Below are 18,995 nucleotides of genomic sequence, written 5' to 3' on the forward strand. Positions count from 1 at the left end.
TTGTGTTATGCTGTATGTAACAGTAATTTAATTTTATCTGTCCTTCCCCTGCAAATAGATAATAATGAAAAGCATTAGGTGCAGGGGAATTGCTGAACTTAATGAAATACAGCACATAGTAATCTTCCAATGTGGCGGCATCTGGTATTGGGACTACGGGGCCCAAATTTTTCAAGTAACCACTATATAGTATCTGGATAATGCCAAACTTGTCAGGATAATAATGAACGTGTTGCTTTTCTAAGGAACTATTGTGTATTTCTGAGCCAGAGACCTATTTCAAGGACTTTCTTAAGAAAATTAATGTAAATTAAGGATCTATATGAGCCACGGCAGGCTACTTCTGCTGACTGACAGCTCCTTGCAATTTGGCAGTTCAAATCTCACCAGGTTCAAAGTTGACTCAGCCTTCCATCCTTCCAAGGTGGGGGCAATAGGCTGACTTTGTAAACCACCTAGAGAGGGCTGTAAAGCACTGTGAAGCAGTATATAAATCTTATTGCTATTGCTATCTATTTAAAATTTTTGAGCAATCCTGAGTTTTCTCTTTCAGGAAGGGAAGCTGGTAGAAAGAGACTCTTCCACCTGGCAACTCCAGGGGGAACCAACAATACTCATCACCCTGGCACACATTTTTAATAATTTTTCCCCTCTTATGGTGAGTTTCCTCAATTTATATCTTAAACTTTCTTTCAGTGTACGATTTTGTATCTAATGTAGTAGTGGAAATGTTTTTGTTTTTATTCAGTTGCAGAGATCATGAACTTTTTCAGCACATTCACACTATCCAGCAGCATAGAACGTTGCATTTTTCATAATAACTCCAGAGATGCAAAATACAGACCTATTTTGGATATCAATATCTATAAATTCTAATCATTTGCAATTGATATCAGGGATCATAATAATTTGATATCTAGTGAACACAAATTTGACTTCTTCCTCTACATTGATTATTAATAATATTCCATGATTTTAGACATGTGTCTTTTCTAGTTCTTATGTGGATTTGCTGCATGTTAAACCTCAGAATATGGTCTTTGCAACTGAACTTTTATCCTTTCCAATCAATGTCCGAATTATTGGGATCAAGAAGAGATCATATTCTCTTCCTTTACTGGTGGTCTTTATGATCTGCTTTTCAGAAGGCTATGGGGAATATCTTTCAGTTAAAGTTGGGGTGAGTCATAAGGTTCCGAAGATAATTTTGGATTTTATTTATTCTTCCTTCCTATATTTTGAGCTCTGTTGCCGGCCAATTTCATTCTCAAAAAAGAAGCAAGCTTTGTGAAGTTACGAAATTTACTTTGTGCTGTTCTTTGTATCTGAGGTGCCTAATTAAAGAGAAGCAGTGCTATTATGTATTTATTTAAAATCCCATCACCTTCAAACTGTAACACAAAACTCCCCTCTCCAACTTCACTAATTCCAGGAAGGAATTACATCTTCTTCATCAGCAGAAGGGCTGCATTCTGCCCTGTGCAACAACAAACTGTGTATTTTCTCCTTGTGTGTAAGTCCATTGCCTAGGGAAGGAACAGTGTGTTGAGGTAATTCCCCGTTAGGAAAATGAGTGCACACAGGGAGACGTAGTGAGAGTGATGTTGAATAACACACAACCAGCATACAGATACACTGAATAGTAAAATGTAGGTTTTACTTCCAGTAAACGGTTAAGCAAAGTCCAACAAGCAGTCCAAGTCATACACAGTTAAAGTAGTCAGTATTCAGTCCAGGGATAATCCAAAATCAAAGTCCAGTATCATAAACAGTTCAGTAAATAGACTCACATCAAATCCAAGAATAACGACTATCAGCAACAGTCAATAGGAAAATGCAGGAACCAAAAACAGCGAACTTCAGAACATCGACCAACTAGCAACTAGCAACACTCTGGGAAACCAGGTTTCTGGCTCCATCTTATGGCCGTTTGAGGAACCACACCCAATTACAATTTTAGCATTCCCTTAAAGAGACAGTATTAAAATGTCTATCCTGGTTTATATATTTCCAACCCAACTGTAAGGTGACTTACATTCCTAACACAGTGCTCTTTACACAACTTGTACAAATATCTGGAACATTGTAGGAGAAGTATGTACTATTTTAGAAATATGACACTAGACTGACTGAGGAAGACAGTCATCTGTGGAACACCTAGAGTTCTCATGACATCCCAGGAATATATGTATATATATTTAATGAACTCTCATGAAACTGCAGCATGGGTATAGGTTCATTCTTGTATCGCTATTGGTTTGGCCTGTATAGTGGTCATTCTCAGGTCTGCTACTTTAAGAACTCTTTTTGTGCAGTGCAAAGTGTACTTAGTGGAAGATGTGCTCATGAGTTTCCTGCTTGGCATCTTGAAAGGGGGAGGAGCCGTAGAAGCACATCCTCTTATTCAGCAGTTACTGGATCTTATGTGGCTTCTCATGGAGGTGAGTTTCATTAAGTTCTTTTTACTTCTAGTAATTCTGGGCTGCTTCTGTTCTCCATTAGGGCTACCTAGTGTAAATGTCTTCTATTTGTCTTCTTCAGGATTATGAAGTTCATGAATGCCTCAAGCAGCTGTTAATGTCCCTGCTCAGAGCATATCGCTTTTCTCCCATAGTTCCTGATCTTGGCTTACAGGTGAGTGATACTATCTTGTGACATACCAGAAAAAAATCTTAATACCAAAAAACAATGTGAGAGGCAGATTTTTCTTCCTGATTACAAACTTTTATGAGTTGTAAATCTCAACTTGGTGCCTACCAAATGTGTTGGATGTCATCTCACTGCTATGACTAGCCATGTTACCTAGCGATTATAGCAATTGATACAACTTGCATCCGGCATCAGTTTGTAGAAGAATGTTCTAAATCATGGGTGTCAAACTCACGTTGTTACATTACCATCACGTTACGCTGCACCACGTTTTTATCATTCACAGAGCTGGAGTGGGTGTGTCCTATGCGTGACACATCTGGCCCATCGGTTGACACCCCTGTTCTAAACCATTTAAGAATTCTATGTTACAGGTAGTCCTCAACTTATGACCATAATTAGGACTGGAATTTCTGTTGCAAGTCCTTGTGGTCATATATTGGGCCTCATTTTATGACAATTTTTACAGTTGTTAAATGTTAATCACATGCAATTGTTAAGCGAATCCAGCTGCCCGGTGGTGTATTTTTTGCTGGAAAGAGGCAAAAAAGGTCACAAATCACATGCACATGATTTGCACACTGCAACTGGTCATAAAGGCAGACAGGTGCCAAGCCCCCAAATTGCAATCATGTGATCACAGCGGTGGTGCAATGGTTATAAGTGTAAGTGCAGGTTACAAGTCTCTTTTTTTCCAGAATGTTATAACTTTGAACTGTCATTATAGTCATAAATCAAGGATTACCTGCGTTGGTCTCTATAAGTTGATTGTCCTTTTTCCTTTTTTTTCTGCCCAGATCCATTATCTTCGCCTTACTATTGCTATCCTAAAACATGAAAAATCCAGGAAATATTTGCTCAATAATGTCTTGTATCCTTTCTTTATATGTATATGTTGTTCATAGTTGCTTAGATTTCTCAGTGATACTTATTCACTGACATTATCTGATTATTTCAAATATAGGCAATATAAAATGTTTTGTAAAAGCTATCTTTCAAGTAATTATTAATTAACTGTTGATTGAGGCCATGCATTAATTCAGATTCAGAAGTGTGTGTTCAGTGTATTGAGAGACAAATACAGAACTTGTCTCCATCTCACTAAGTCTGCATACTTGTTTTCAGGATTATGTCACAATCCTGGAAACATATGCGATTGCTTTAATTGAGCCATAGATAGCCGCTGCATTTGTGCTTCTGCTGAATCAAGCAAATTCTAAAGCATTTCTGCTGAATCAAGCATTCAGCACTTTGTCATTGGCTACTTATTTGTAAATGTATTTCAATTAGCATTCTTTGATGTTTGTGATATAAATATTGAGACAGAGTATGGAGTATGGAGCATGAGGAAATGGCAAGTTTCTAGTTAAAGAATGCCTAAGCAATTGAAAGTTTGATAATGGCTTCTCCTTTATTACCCTTATTTGTTTCTCTTCACTTTTGAGGAATAATACAGCAAGAGGAAATCCTTGGAGAACATTTATCCCTTTTTTATCTTAAAATTTCCATAAGTAGGTATAACATAGATTATATTATATTTTACTTTATCATAGTGCTGTCTCCCCACCTTATCTCAGTACTAAATCACTATCATATGTTAAACTGTTTACTGACTGATTGACCACATAGGTCAGGGGTGTCAAACTTGTGGCATCATCATGTTGTCACATGATGTATTGTGGCTTTTTTCCCCTTCACTAAACCGGGCATGGATGTGGCCAGCATGTGACGCAGTTGGCCCATAGGCTGCAAGTTTAACACCCCTGACATAGGTAGATTTTGTCCATAACTTGTTCCTTCACGTCTTCTAACTAAACTCCCATTTCTTGACATCGGAGCAATAAATTATTGAAAGCACTATTACTGCACAGTGCTAGGGAGAGTCAAACTCGATTTCATTGATGGCCACATCAGGGTTGTGTTTGACCTTGGGCCGGGTGGGCATGGCCAGGGTAGATGTGGCCAACTCCACGTTACCCATCGAGGCTCTGTTTCTGGCCACGATGGCCTCGTGCAGCCCTCTGCCAGTGGAAATGGAATCCAGGAAGGCTGCACGTGGCCCTCACGAGCTATGTTTTCGCTGGCAGAGGGCTGCAGGAGGCTGTCATGGCCAGAAACGGAGCCTAGGAGGCATGCATGTGGCCCTCCCGAACTCCATTTTCACTGGCAGAGACACCGCAGGCTGTCCTTTGCTGTTTCCAGTGTGGGCCTGCGGGACAGATCTAAGCACCCTGCAGGCTGGATCCAGTCTGTGGGCCTTGAGTTTGACATCCCTGTATTAGGTCAAGTTATTTGTGTAGCTGTCTTAACTGTTAGGTATGCTCCAAGTTATTACTGGAAATCTCAGCTCTCGACACAGACATTGGCTTTCAGATATTGGCTTTCTCTCAAAAGGCTTGACTGGTTTAGTTACTCTATTTACAATGGGTCCATATAAAACCAAAGATTTGCATATTTCAGTACATAGCTTAATTTCAAATGCCTTACAGAGCTGACTTCAGAAAAAACTTTTGGTTTGCAAAATTATTTTGACTAACTTCAGAGTCGTTCTTTTTCACTTAGATTCACAAATTGTCCTGAACTACCACCCAATTTTCTTAACTCCTTTCAGATTTGATGTTCTTCGCTCTGTTGTATTTTTTTATATCAAGTCCCCCTTGCGTGTGGAGGAGGCTGGCTTACAGGAGTTGATACCCACCACCTGGTGGCCAAATCGCTTCAACAAGGAGGTGAAGAAAAAACCTTCAGATAGTAGATTCAAGGAATTACACATTGGCTTTAATACCTGTGATTCAGACTTTATCTAGATATATTCTGACCATAATACAATTACAGTAGAACCTCTGGTCATGACCATAATTTGTTCCATAACTTTGGCAATTTCGTCTTCTAATGTTTTGTCTTCAGGAATTTCTGGGTCAGGGGTTGTGTTTGATCGCCACCCGAGTACGTGTTCGTGACCAGATTCAAAAATTTTGTGAATTTTTTGGTCGGAACCCGATTTGGTTGTGGTCAGAAGCGATTGTGACCAGAGGTTCTACCGTATACAGATGATAGTGTGTAGCACTTTGGGGGTGGTTATCGTTTATTATCAACTGGTTTAGCTCTTGGTTTCCAAGCTTTTCCTACCATCCCCTTTTTTAATTTATGTTTTATTGGTACACATTTTTAAAAAGCCCAATTCCCCACTGGCTCTGTATGCTTTGAGCACTGTTTATAATTCTGTTGCTGTCTTCTTTAAATGCAGGGCAAAGAGAGTAAAGAGGTAAAGAATGAGAGTTCTGAAGAGAGACTTAGGAGGCGAGCATATGAGAGAGGGTGCCAGCGGCTTAAAAAACGCATTGAAGGTACAATAATGGGTTTATGAAATTTGGACTTTAATGTCATTGTAGATCAGAGTTATGTAACTTTTTATGGGCTGAAGTCTTCAATTGTCATTCAAGTGACTTATGTGCTATACATGGATAAAACAACTAGAATTTATTACATTATTTACATTTCCGTTAATTTACATTAAATCTAGCTGCTATTATTTTTTGGTCATGTTTTTAATAATTTCCTCTTTTGATCACATTAAGAATGAAAGTTTTTAGAGATCACATGCAAGGCTCTGAATTTTCAATACACCTGTATTGGTGTATTGGTGTCTATGGCTTGACATCACTGTGATCAATACCTATAAATCATAGCTTGATCCCAGTTTGCAAGGAAAATGTACACACCAAAGTTGGGTATTACAATGCTATCAATTTTGTTTGCTTTCATACTCCCAAATGTAGTACTAATCAACTCAGTTGTCCTCTTGAGTTACTTATTTGTTAAGTTTGTACATTGTATTATTCTCTAGATTATCTGGAGTGACCTACTGGAACTTTTATTGATGAATCTCTTTTGGGAGAGTAATGAAATAATGTCAATTCTTTCTAGAATTTCTATATAAGACTTGAATTAATTATTGGTTTCTCAGTAGAATATGGTGACGGACTCACCCAATCTTTCTAAGAGATATGTTATTTTTTCTTTCGTAGTGGTGGAAGAACTCCAGGTGCAGATACTGAAGCTATTATTAAACAATAGAGATCATGGTGTGGTAAGGACACTTTAAATAGCTGAATACTGCAATGATTCTGAATATAAACTTGCTTTATGCTGTTTTACCGTAGTTTTTCTTTAAAGTAATTTGCTTGTATTTTAAGAACTAAAAGGTATGTATATTCATGCAGTTCCATACTCCTTGCTGTTAGTTTCATAAAACATTGCTTAATTTAATAAGATGCTAAGAGTCCTTATTGCTGGAACTTAGAAGTTACTTTGTTAAACAAATCTATTACTTGATTTCCATGGTTGTATCTTGCTAACTCTTGATTTAAGTTAATAAATCCAGATAATAAATTTGCTTTAAGGTATGTTGTTTGCCCTTTCCGTTCAATGTGACTATTAATTGCAGGCTGCACAATGACATATTTAATCTGTAGTATTCAATTTTTGTATCATTTAATATAGTCACCGTTTTGTTTCTTTCAGGGAGGAGCTTCAAGATATATCTTTCTAAATAAATTCCGAAAATTCCTTCAGGAAAATGCCAGCAATCGAGGGGTAAGTGAAGAAGAATTCCGTTATGTTTTTCATCAATTGTTGCATATTTGATACTTTTGCCTAAAAGTATACTTTTAGCAAGGGCATTATTGTGCCTTAATTTACATGTTAGCAATCTTTACAACTTTTTCCTGATGAATTTCGTGCTATCAGGTGCTCCATGCAGCTACATTTTCTGTGTTACCCATCAGCTTCCCTAATTCATCATTCATCAAAGATTGAATGATCAGTAGCTTAATCCTAGTATATTACAACCTTTATCAGTAGAAATTGTATACTATGGATCTTGCAAAAGATCGCTCCCCGCCCCCCAAAGATAGAAGGATCTCTATATCTGGGGGGATACTTTTCATTGTGTTCCCTTGTGTCTACCTAAAATCTGTTCTGAAAGGTAGGCAGGATGGCTGTGGAGATTAGACTGTGGGGACAAGAAGCCCTGGATAGAAACTAATCAAGGAGAGAACCAACCTAGAACTGAGGAGAAATTTCCTCTAACAGTTATAACAATCAGTGGAATGATCAGAAGTTATAGGTGCTCCAATACTGGAGGTTTTTAAGAAGAGATTGGACGACATTTTGTCTGAAATGGTATATGATTTCTTGCCTGAGCAGGGGTTGGACTAGAAGGCCTCCAAGGTCCCTTTCAACTCTGTTATTCTGTTATTACAGAAAAAGGGGAGATAGGCTCAGTACCTAATTTTTTGTCAATAAGAGTTAAATTAATTAAAAGAGTTAATATTCTCAACAGTACTTGTCCTGGGAATGCTCCTGCCATTGGGAAAAATGTTACGGATAGTATTCAGTATATAAAGTTCTGAGACATATATAGATTGTTAAAAAGTTGTTAGAGAATTATTGTTTCTGGTTAGAATTTTTCCTTTTTTGTTCATAGCAATATTGGCTCATATAGGGGAGCTTGAACGTTCCTTAGAGATTCACTTTTAATACTATATGGTGCCTGTCCTGAGAGCAGTATGTTATGATAGTATGAGAAACACTGTATTCTTTTGGACTCTTGTAGCTGTTTTGCCCTCCCCTTCCCCCATGTCATGTTCTGAAGTGCACAATTCCTCTGCTTCAAATAGAAAGAGATGCTATTTTTTTGTGGGGAAATAGGCACAAATCAGTAAGGACATATTCCATCAATAGGCGTGTCCTGCTTGTGGAAATGCAAAAAGGGAAGGGTACTACGCATCAGACATATTTAAGTGAATTGAGATATCTAGCATTACTCCTGAAACTGTTAGATTAACTGCAGAGGACTGTTGCACTTTTTTTGCCTTTAGAATCTGACCGTGTTATGTCCTCCAGAATATATGGTGTGTTTCTTGCATCGACTCATAGCAGCCTTGAGACATTACTGGGATGAACATAAGATGAAGAATGTATCAGCACTGCATAGTGAAGGTAAAATGCCTTTATCTTTGAAAAATGTGATAACGTCTATATTGGCATATGACTGAAAGTTGAAGAATGGACTTTTCAACTAAAATTAATTTCTTTTAAAGGATTCTGGAGTGGTGTGATACGATATCCTTGATCTTTTTTATCCCCAAATTACAAATTAGATCATGATATTTGGAGGATCATAGTTAATGTTCAGAAAGATTGTCATTTTAAAAAGTGCGGACATTCTCTCTTCTCACAATGAAACCGCTTACTCAAAGAGTGAGGAGAAGAACAGTTAAAATAGAGTATGAGGCAAAGTTGAAAGTAAATCCATGTTGGCCAAATTTAGCACAGACTCTGAAACATGAACTATGTACCAAACTATTTACCCTAAATCAGAAATTTGCACATAATCTTAAAAAATTATCTCTTGAAAGTTGCCTCTTGTGAAAAGAATTAATATATTTCTAAAATATTATTTACTGAATTTACACTGCTCCTTTTTCTAATTTTTACAACCCTCTGATATATGTGATGTTTTATGTTTCTGCTTTAAAACCATAGGAATATATTGTCTCGATGTATATTTCATTCTGCAATTATAACTTAGATTGCTTTTTTAAAGCTGTATTCAAAAACATGTCCTAAAAATTATATATGTAATTCATAACATCCCAATTATTTATTATCAAAGAATACTAGTTCCTTCACCCTAAGATAACATGTTTGTCTATTTTATGCAGATGCTTATGTTCCCCCTCAGCTCTTTTATAATGGGAAGGTGGATTATTTTGACCTCCAGCGTCTTGGGGGGCTCTTATCTCATCTCAAGAAAACTCTGAAAGGCAAGTGACTCCTTTGACACATTATATGTATTTAATTAAAAATAAATATTTATTTTTAATATACAAAAGATGTGGGTTTAATTTCAAATGCTCTTATCTGTCCATCAATGGGATACTTTTCTCCAAACCAATAGGACTAAGTTTGGTGTGGAAAGAAAAACCAAAAAGAAAAGAAAAAAAAAGTAAAGAAAAAACAAGTTTGAAAATGTGCAGATGTGACTTGGGGCTGAAGAGAAAAAAAAAATCCAAAAACATTCTCCCAGTATGTCCCTTTGGGAAAAACAGTTGAGCAGTGTCTTAAAGTATTGGTGACTGCCATTTTAAGCCTCCCTCTCTCCCTCCTGATCTCATAATCCAGAACTGAACTGTGTTGGAAGAATTCCAAAAACCATCCTCTCCATGCTTTTCCTGCCTTGTTATATTTTCAATGTGTTCACTGTTAGGAATTTGATATCAAAACATCACTAGTAGCTATTAACTGGCAGGTGCTAATTGAGCATCTGACGTAACTATCAGAAGCCATGTTCTCTTTGCTCATAACCTTTCTTGGAAACTGTATTTTAATTTGAAATTTAAATAGAAGCTACTCAGTTTGAAGCATTCTGCAGATGCTCTTCTAAATAAAAGAGAGTCCTCAGGACAACAAGTCGCTCTTGGAAAATTTCCTGTTTCGGGCTCATTAACAAAAGTACTAAATTAGAACCATCAGCACAGATGTGTTTTGGATGATATTGAAAAAAATAATTTTAATGTCATACAAACTGATGACTTAGTTGCATTTTAAATAGAACATTCTAATGCAATTATTACCTTATAAGCTATATATATAAAACCTAGAAAGATAGGATGTTGCCTTTTGATTCTGTCCTTGCCCTTTTAAGGACAAACCAGTGTGCCATGTTATTTATACCCTGTCACAGGATGCTAAGATGATTCAGTTTTTAAAGCATAGACCAGACCAGAAACAATATGTTAATTCTTCTAAAATATAAAAGTATTAGTAAAAGGTTTGGCTAAAACACTGCATGTTAAAAATATAACAAAAATCATATTTTCCCAAAGATTCATTTTAAAAATCTGTGGCACTTTTGTGTTCTCTGAGCTTGGCTTTGTTGCAGACATTTCATTACCTTGTTGGGTAGTGAAAAGTGTGTAATGAAAAGCCTGCAAGAAAATAACCATGCTTGGAGAGCATCAAGGACTCCAAAGTTTAATCCAGGACTACAAATATTCTCTTCTGTTGGTAAAAAAAGCAACCATTTAGCCCACAATGTCTGCATAGTGAAATAATTTTCAGTATCTTCCTAACTCAACACAAAGGAAGCCATTTGGATTGCTTGAAATTATTTGTCTCCTAACATTGGGGCAGCCCCTGAGAAGGCCTGTCCCTGGGCTTTCAATTTCTGGTAGGGGGACAGCTCCCTGAAGCATTCCTTCCCTAATGGAACAGAAAGGAGTGGGCAGATAATGGGCAGCCAAGCCATTGCAGGGTTTTTGTTGTTGTTGTTGTTGTTTGGTTAACAGCTGCTCTTTGAATTGTATTTTAAATTCTACTGGCTCCTGGCTCAATGTTTGTGAAACTGGAACCCACCAAAAAGTAGGCAACTGCATTCCGAATGCTATGCAGGTTAGGGGCGATTTTCAAATGGAGATCCAAAGCAAAGTACAGTGGTTTAGTCTCAAGATGTTGATGACACGAATCTCTGTCCACTGGACTTTCTACTCCAAAAAGGGCCATGCCAGTCAAAGTTGGAGAGAGGCTTCCTTCCTTCCCTAGGCATGGCCTCTAATGCTGATTAAAGCAGGAACTAAGAGTCCAAGAGAACTCCTATGTTGGGCACTTGCTCCTCAAAAAAGAGTTCAACTTTGTCTAGCTGGAAAAGCTGGAATGGAGCCATTAGAACAGTGTCTGTGTTTTGCTAGGTTTTGGTTTTAGCTTGCTTTGCGCCATGGAACCTTTCAGATACGAGATAAGATTCTCCACTACTTTTTCAGCTAGAGCAATATTTATAATTAGTTCATATGTTTATAACATATTAATGATTCCTCACCCTAAACTGATAGTTAACATTCTGCTGGAGAGAAATTCCCTAACATGGGCTCCAGCACAAGTCCGAAAGCTCAGAAGACTAAACCTCTAGTGCCAATGATTGACCCAGATTGGATCCTAATACTTAACATGTCCTAGCAGGTCTTATTGAAATATTAAATAATATGGGGAAGAGAGCTGAGCCCTGAGGCATTTCACTTAGGAGTGGTCAGCAGTTCAACCACACCTCCTTACTAGGGTAGAGCAAGAAGAACAGCAGATATTATAACGCTAAAGGTTCTGATAGATTTGCATATGTTGTGAGAAATCTATGATGTTTTGGGGGTTTAAGAAATAGACCAATGGGCACCAAATAAGCATTTAAGTCCCAATTAGGGTCATTCCATCCAAAGCATTAGTATCTGAAACAACAAAATTATCAAATTCATAGGATTATGTCAATTCAGAAGTGTCATGGGATGGGTCAGTTTTGTTTTGCTGTTCCCCTGTGGTGTTAATCTTGAGAAGTATCCTTGATATATAAATACTATTTAGAGCTTTCCTATTATATTGCTATTTGGCCTTCTACTAGTGGGAAATAAAATGGGAAATCAAGTTAGGAAAAGGAAAGTGTTCAAACAAGCGTACCTGGCAATATCATTGCATTGTTTATTCACACAGATGATTTGGCCTCAAAGGTGAATATTCTAATTGATCCTGCAGAACTTCAGGCTGTGACAATGGATGATCTTGATGAAGATGAAGAATCAGCAGTGTCAACAGCACAAGTGAGCCTAACAGTACAACTGTGCCTAAAATGGGTCAAAGTTTTATTAAAGTTGATAAGTTCTTGATATAATTGTAGAAATGGTTTTGAGTAGTGGGGAAAACAAGTGGTATGAAAAAACACCCTGAGATGGGTAGCCTTATAACATAAAGTATAAATAAAACACAGGGAAAAAAATAATAATCTCACCAACAGCTGATGACTTAGATTGCATTTAAATAGAACATTCTAATGCAATTATTACCTTATAAGCTATATATATATAAAACCTAGAAAGATAGGATGTTGCCTTTTGATTCTGTCCTTGCCCTTTTAAGGACAAACCAGTGTGCCATGTTATTTATACCCTGTCACAGGATGCTAAGATGATTCAGTTTTTAAAGCATAGACCAGACCAGAAACAATATGTTAATTCTTCTAAAATATAAAAGTATTAGTAAAAGGTTTGGCTAAAACACTGCATGTTAAAAATATAACAAAAATCATATTTTCCCAAAGATTCATTTTAAAAATCTGTGCACTTTTGTGTTCTCTGAGCTTGGCTTTGTTGCAGACATTTCATTACCTTGTTGGGTAGTGAAAAGTGTGTAATGAAAAGCCTGCAAGAAAATAACCATGCTTGGAGAGCATCAAGGACTCCAAAGTTTAATCCAGGACTACAAATATTCTCTTCTGTTGGTAAAAAAGCAACCATTTAGCCCACAATGTCTGCATAGTGAAATAATTTTCAGTATCTTCCTAACTCAACACAAAGGAAGCCATTTGGATTGCTTGAAATTATTTGTCTCCTAACATTGGGGCAGCCCCTGAGAAGGCCTGTCCTGGGCTTTCAATTTCTGGTAGGGGACAGCTCCTGAAGCATTCCTTCCCTAATGGAACAGAAAGGAGTGGGCAGATAATGGGCAGCCAAGCCATTGCAGGGTTTTTGTTGTTGTTGTTGTTGTTGTTGTTTGGTTAACAGCTGCTCTTTGAATTGTATTTTAAATTCTACTGGCTCCTGGCTCAATGTTTGTGAAACTGGAACCCACCAAAAAGTAGGCAACTGCATTCCGAATGCTATGCAGGTTAGGGCGATTTTCAAATGGAGATCCAAAGCAAAGTACAGTGGTTTAGTCTCAAGATGTTGATGACACGAATCTCTGTCCACTGGACTTTACTCCAAAAAACCATGCCAGTCAAAGTTGGAGAGAGGCTTCCTTCCTTCCCTAGGCATGGCCTCTAATGCTGATTAAAGCAGGAACCAAGAGTCCAAGAGAACTCCTATGTTGGGCACTTGCTCTCAAAAGAGTTCAACTTTGTCTAGCTGGAAAAGCTGGAATGGTGCCATTAGAACAGTGTCTGTGTTTTGCTAGGTTTTGGTTTTAGCTTGCTTTGCGCCATGGAACCTTTCAGATCGAGATAAGATTCTCCACTACTTTTTCAGCTAGAGCAATATTTATAATTAGTTCATATGTTTATAACATATTAATGATTCTCACCCTAAACTGATAGTTAACATTCTGCTGGAGAGAAATTCCCTAACATGGGCTCCAGCACAAGTCCAAAGCTCAGAAGACTAAACCTCTAGTGCCAATGATTGACCCAGATTGGATCCTAATACTTAACATGTCCTAGCAGGTCTTATTGAAATATTAAATAATATGGGGAAGAGAGCTGAGCCCTGAGGCATTTCACTTAGGAGTGGTCAGCAGTTCAACCACACCTCCTTACTAGGGTAGAGCAAGAAGAACAGCAGATATTATAACGCTAAAGGTTCTGATAGATTTGCATATGTTGTGAGAAATCTATGATGTTTTGGGGGTTTAAGAAATAGACCAATGGGCACCAAATAAGCATTTAAGTCCCAATTAGGGTCATTCCATCCAAAGCATTAGTATCTGAAACAACAAAATTATCAAATTCATAGGATTATGTCAATTCAGAAGTGTCATGGGATGGGTCAGTTTTGTTTTGCTGTTCCCCTGTGGTGTTAATCTTGAGAAGTATCCTTGATATATAAATACTATTTAGAGCTTTCCTATTATATTGCTATTTGGCCTTCTACTAGTGGGAAATAAAATGGGAAATCAAGTTAGGAAAAGGAAAGTGTTCAAACAAGCGTACCTGGCAATATCATTGCATTGTTTATTCACACAGATGATTTGGCCTCAAAGGTGAATATTCTAATTGATCCTGCAGAACTTCAGGCTGTGACAATGGATGATCTTGATGAAGATGAAGAATCAGCAGTGTCAACAGCACAAGTGAGCCTAACAGTACAACTGTGCCTAAAATGGGTCAAAGTTTTATTAAAGTTGATAAGTTCTTGATATAATTGTAGAAATGGTTTTGAGTAGTGGGGAAAACAAGTGGTATGAAAAAACACCCTGAGATGGGTAGCCTTATAACATAAAGTATAAATAAAACACAGGGAAAAAATAATAATCTCAAATTGTGAGGTAGTATAGCAGTCAGATGCAACCATAACAAGGCATTCAGATGTGAAGTATGCAGACTCAAAGGTATTGGATTAGGGAACAGTTCTGAAGGCAATGAAAGATTTTCTCAGTGCTGGAATAACATTTATAACATCTCTTCAAAAACATTCTCCTCCTACTTCCTTTGCAGGGGAAGTGGTAATGGTACTGGGTAATGTACCTTTCTTTCTTTTTTTTAATGCTTTTTGGATTTAATTTTAGTCTTGCTGACTCCAGTCCCAGCTTAGAATTTTTTCAGTGAAGTGAAGTTTGCCGAATAAATGTTTTGTAAAAGATTCTTTAGTGATATATCTGTTGGAAAAGAGGGGAGAGGAAAAAATAGGAAATTCTCCCATGTTTCCAGTGGTCAGGTTGTAGAAAGCAAAGAAATGGATTCCTGTCATACCAGGCATTCTTCAAAGTATGCATATATTTCCATTATTTATATAAACACCCATCTCACATAAGCGAGATGCTTACAAGATTTAAAGAAGCCCACAAATCTAGTATAGTCCACTGACAGAAAAAAATATCAAATTAGTCTTTGCTATTGGTAATACCCTGAAGATAGAGGTGGGATGCTAACGGTTCTGTCCGGCTCTATAGAACCGGCAGCTCTGAAAAGCAGCAGACACAGGATTGGTTCTGTGTTTGCTGCTGTTTGGCCCACCCACCTGCCCGGGCTCTTACCTGTCCTTTATTTCCTGCTTTTTCAACATCAGCTGCTTTGCGCGGCACAGCTGAGGTTGAAAAAGCAGGAAAAAAGAGGCTTTTCAAACGCTGCGCACCTGAGCACAGCGCTTTTCAGCTGTCCGGGCAGCACAGCCTAAGGTTATGTTATGTTTGCATGCGCACGCAAAATGTAATCACCGAACCGGTAGTAACGCCGGTTGAATCCTACCCCTGCCTGAAGAGAATACAAATTGTGGTTCCTACTATAGTTTTCCAGTAGCTTTATTCCAGTTATGCTTGACTGTATGAGATCTTACCTAGATTTTGAGTTGAAAATGTTTAAAAAATATTTTTGTGAATGGTAATATTCTGATTAGCTACTTGAGTATCAAAGATTTGTGCAGTGTTCAAGGTGGCTTTTTTCATTGAGAGGAAGGATTCTTGTAGCTGAACAAATTCTAGTGCATATCTTTGTCATATTCTCTCTCTCTCTCTCTCTCTCTCTCTCTCTCTCTCTCCCCCCCTTTCCCTCCCTCTCTTTCTCTCTCTTTCTCTCCTTCTCTCAGCGTCCCACCGCTGCACTGGCAATTGGGGGAGCCTTGGCCAGGCCAAGCTGGCTCAGTTCTCCCACTTTAGGGCGAGCTAACCGTTTTCTCAGCACTGCAGCTGTGAGTCTAATGACCCCAAGACGATCACCAGGTTCCATAGAGAAGGTTAAAGTCCGTACATTGAACATGGAACAACGAACAGAGGAGGACAGTGAGTAACATATAACTGTATTCTGACAAAACAGCACTAAAGAAAATTATAAAAATATAGGTGAGAGGGGGGAAACCCTCCAAAGAATTGCTATACATGACTCTGCAAGTGAAAACAAGTTTTCAGTAGTCATTGATTATATGACATCAAGTTTTGACTCTCAGCTACATGTTCTTTCAAATCTGTTAATGGTGCAAATCATTGCCACTGTAACGTCTTGCTCTGATCATCCTTCTCTTTTCTCACATCTTTCCCAGTGCCTTTTCAAAAGAGCCTGGGTGTTTGCACAATGTGTTAAAAGTAGGATGATTTTACTGTGGAGTGTGTTCCATGGCTGAAGGACAAGATTTATACCTCTTTTTAGTTGGTATGTGGATATGTTATAAGGAACCCTATGACTAGAATGAAAGCTTTGTGCCTTCTGCCTGAAAGAGTATGAGAACTGTATTGCACTTGCAGATGGTTTTGGAGTAGCATGTAAATAATGGAAAATTAATAAAGTGTAATCATTCTAACAAAACTGAAGAGGAGAAATAGGCAAGGTTCATTCCTTTGGATTATAAGTTGAAAAGAAAGAGTTAATAGAGGGGAGTGTGTAGAAGAATGAAAAACAACTGTAGACTTTTTTCTATTTAGATTTAGTTTTAACGTAGCATGATTGAAATTCATGATTAAAATATTAACATGTCCATTCAGAAAAGTATAATTCTGTTAATTTCACAATTAACAGATTCTTATGCTTAACAGTGGCTTGCTTAGAAACTCATCTTTGTTTTTATGACAGTTGAAGGTAGCCATGTAAATGAGGGTCTTCTATTGGGGAAACCTACAGAAGAGCCAGATCAACCAATAACCAAGAATTCTCTCCTGGAAATCTTGGACGGAATAGTCATGATGTACAATCTCAGCGTGCATCAGCAGCTTGGTAAGGTGAGCAGGATTCATTTTAGTGGGGTTCCTAATTGTATTTCGCTCTTAGCACTGGGATGAGAATTCACTTAATGAAGAAACAAGGATCCACTGAGAAAGGGTGGGAAGTGCTACATTTGTAATAATGGTTCACCTACTTTTTGCCTCACAGTGTCCCTTATGGCGACAGATCCATGTTATTTGATGTCCTTGGTCACCAAGAACTATAGGTATCTAATAGTTTTCATTTGAGAAGCAGAAGCTGCAGAGGATATTAAACCCCCAAGACTAGAAACAAACCTGGCTGATAGAAAATGACTCCAAGTGAGAAAGTAGCAGGCGGAGGAAGTCGTTCTCCAGCATATTGTGTTATTGCTGTTGACAGCACCCTGCCATCAAGAGGGGTCTGTCACAGATTTGCAGTTCTATCCTCAAAATGTTAATTTTGCACTTGTAAGAATTGGTTCTGGGCATTCCAAAATATTGATGCTGCTGCTCTGATCACATTCGGCATTTTTATTTTACCTTTGGTAAATATCCCACCTTTTTCTTTAATGTGTTAGGAAATCTCTAGTTGGTATTACTGACATTTAATTGTATTTCAGATGGTAGGTGTTTCTGATGATGTTAATGAGTATGCTATGGCATTGAAAGATACTGAAGAAAAGATTGGCCGATGCCCGGAAAGGGTAAGAAACTCTTCTTTGTGCTGCCTTTCCAGTTTGTTCTTTGGGAAAAGTTCGTATCATTTCTCTGACATAATAAAAATCATCTGGTTCTTGGCAGTTCTTAAAAGCGAATACAACCTCACATGAACAACAACACATGACATATTCCACCTTGTTATCATTTATTTCACAAAAAGCTAAAACGAAGGAGCCACATGTTAAAAACTAAGTACAGCTTATAATTCAGTAGCTTGTAGAACCACGTTTAGCAGCAATAACGTGAAGTAATCATTTTCTGTGTAACTTTATCAATCTCTCACTTCCTTGTGGAGGAATTTTGGTCCAATCTTCTTTACAACATTGCTTTAGTTCATTGAGGTTTATGGGTTTTTGTTTATGAATGCTCTGTTGAGGTCCTGCCACATCATTTCAATTGGACTGAGGTCTGGACTTCGACTGGACCATTGCAACACCTTGATTCTTTTTCAGTCATTCTGTTTTAGATTTGCTGGTGTACTTTGGATGACTCAATGTTGGGCAAGCTTTAGCTGTCGGACAGATGGCCGGACATTTGACTCTAGAATACTGTTCTAACCTTGCCTTATGGATTAAATTACCATCTTTATCTATTTTTACCTTAAATATCCATTTGCAGCCAATGGATTTCTTTCCTACAGGTAATTTGGCATTTTCATACACCTTCATATCACTTAATGAATTCAGTTCCTTATTCATTGCTGCATACCATTTTTCTTTTTCCTTATTAGGATACTTTTTAATTTCTTCTACAGAATTAGGAACTTGATTAATCTGACACACTGTGTTAGCCTGGTACCTATCAGGCGGTCTAGATATCGTGTAGTTCTTCTGGGAATTACAGGGCTTACAGGAGGACTTTGTTGAACTACTACCTGTTCATCTTCCTCATCCTGTTCAGCTATTGAATCTGTTTCTTCCTTTATGGGCACTATTTCATCCTGTATTTGTTTCTTTACTTTATTTTTAAAGTTACAGGGATAACTAATGGGATTTCTATAGGATTCAATAACTACATCTTTTATTGGCATCCTGTTCTAATTTCTCCCATCCTTCATGTTCTAGAAATTGGGCACTAGCACTACATAACACTTTAGATGTGCCTTTCTCCCAAAATCTATATGCCCTATGGTTTGCCTGATAACCAACGAAGAAAAATCTTTTAGCTCTATGTTGCCCTTTTTTTCTGAGTTGTGCAGG

The 18,995-nt window shown here is 37.7% G+C and overlaps 1 protein-coding gene across 1 annotated transcript in view; it reads left to right on the plus strand.

The window, feature by feature from the left end:
- The window catches only part of RNF123 (ring finger protein 123), a 112,811-nt gene that overhangs the window by 25,672 nt on the left and 68,144 nt on the right, over window positions 1-18,995 (plus strand). Inside the window, exons 12-25 of the mRNA XM_087955030.1 lie at window positions 554-658; window positions 2,316-2,441; window positions 2,542-2,634; window positions 3,447-3,520; window positions 5,261-5,378; window positions 5,897-5,996; window positions 6,678-6,739; window positions 7,174-7,245; window positions 8,532-8,652; window positions 9,378-9,479; window positions 12,190-12,296; window positions 15,990-16,182; window positions 16,967-17,112; window positions 17,697-17,780. Of these exons, the coding sequence (XP_087811156.1) occupies window positions 554-658; window positions 2,316-2,441; window positions 2,542-2,634; window positions 3,447-3,520; window positions 5,261-5,378; window positions 5,897-5,996; window positions 6,678-6,739; window positions 7,174-7,245; window positions 8,532-8,652; window positions 9,378-9,479; window positions 12,190-12,296; window positions 15,990-16,182; window positions 16,967-17,112; window positions 17,697-17,780 (1,503 nt within the window). The remainder of the gene's footprint in view (window positions 1-553; window positions 659-2,315; window positions 2,442-2,541; window positions 2,635-3,446; window positions 3,521-5,260; window positions 5,379-5,896; window positions 5,997-6,677; window positions 6,740-7,173; window positions 7,246-8,531; window positions 8,653-9,377; window positions 9,480-12,189; window positions 12,297-15,989; window positions 16,183-16,966; window positions 17,113-17,696; window positions 17,781-18,995) is intronic.

This window comes from Notechis scutatus, chromosome 2, assembly GCF_049901735.1.
Source record: "Notechis scutatus isolate UNSWTSFEM ecotype Mainland chromosome 2, rNotScu1.2, whole genome shotgun sequence".
NCBI lineage: Eukaryota > Metazoa > Chordata > Lepidosauria > Squamata > Elapidae > Notechis > Notechis scutatus.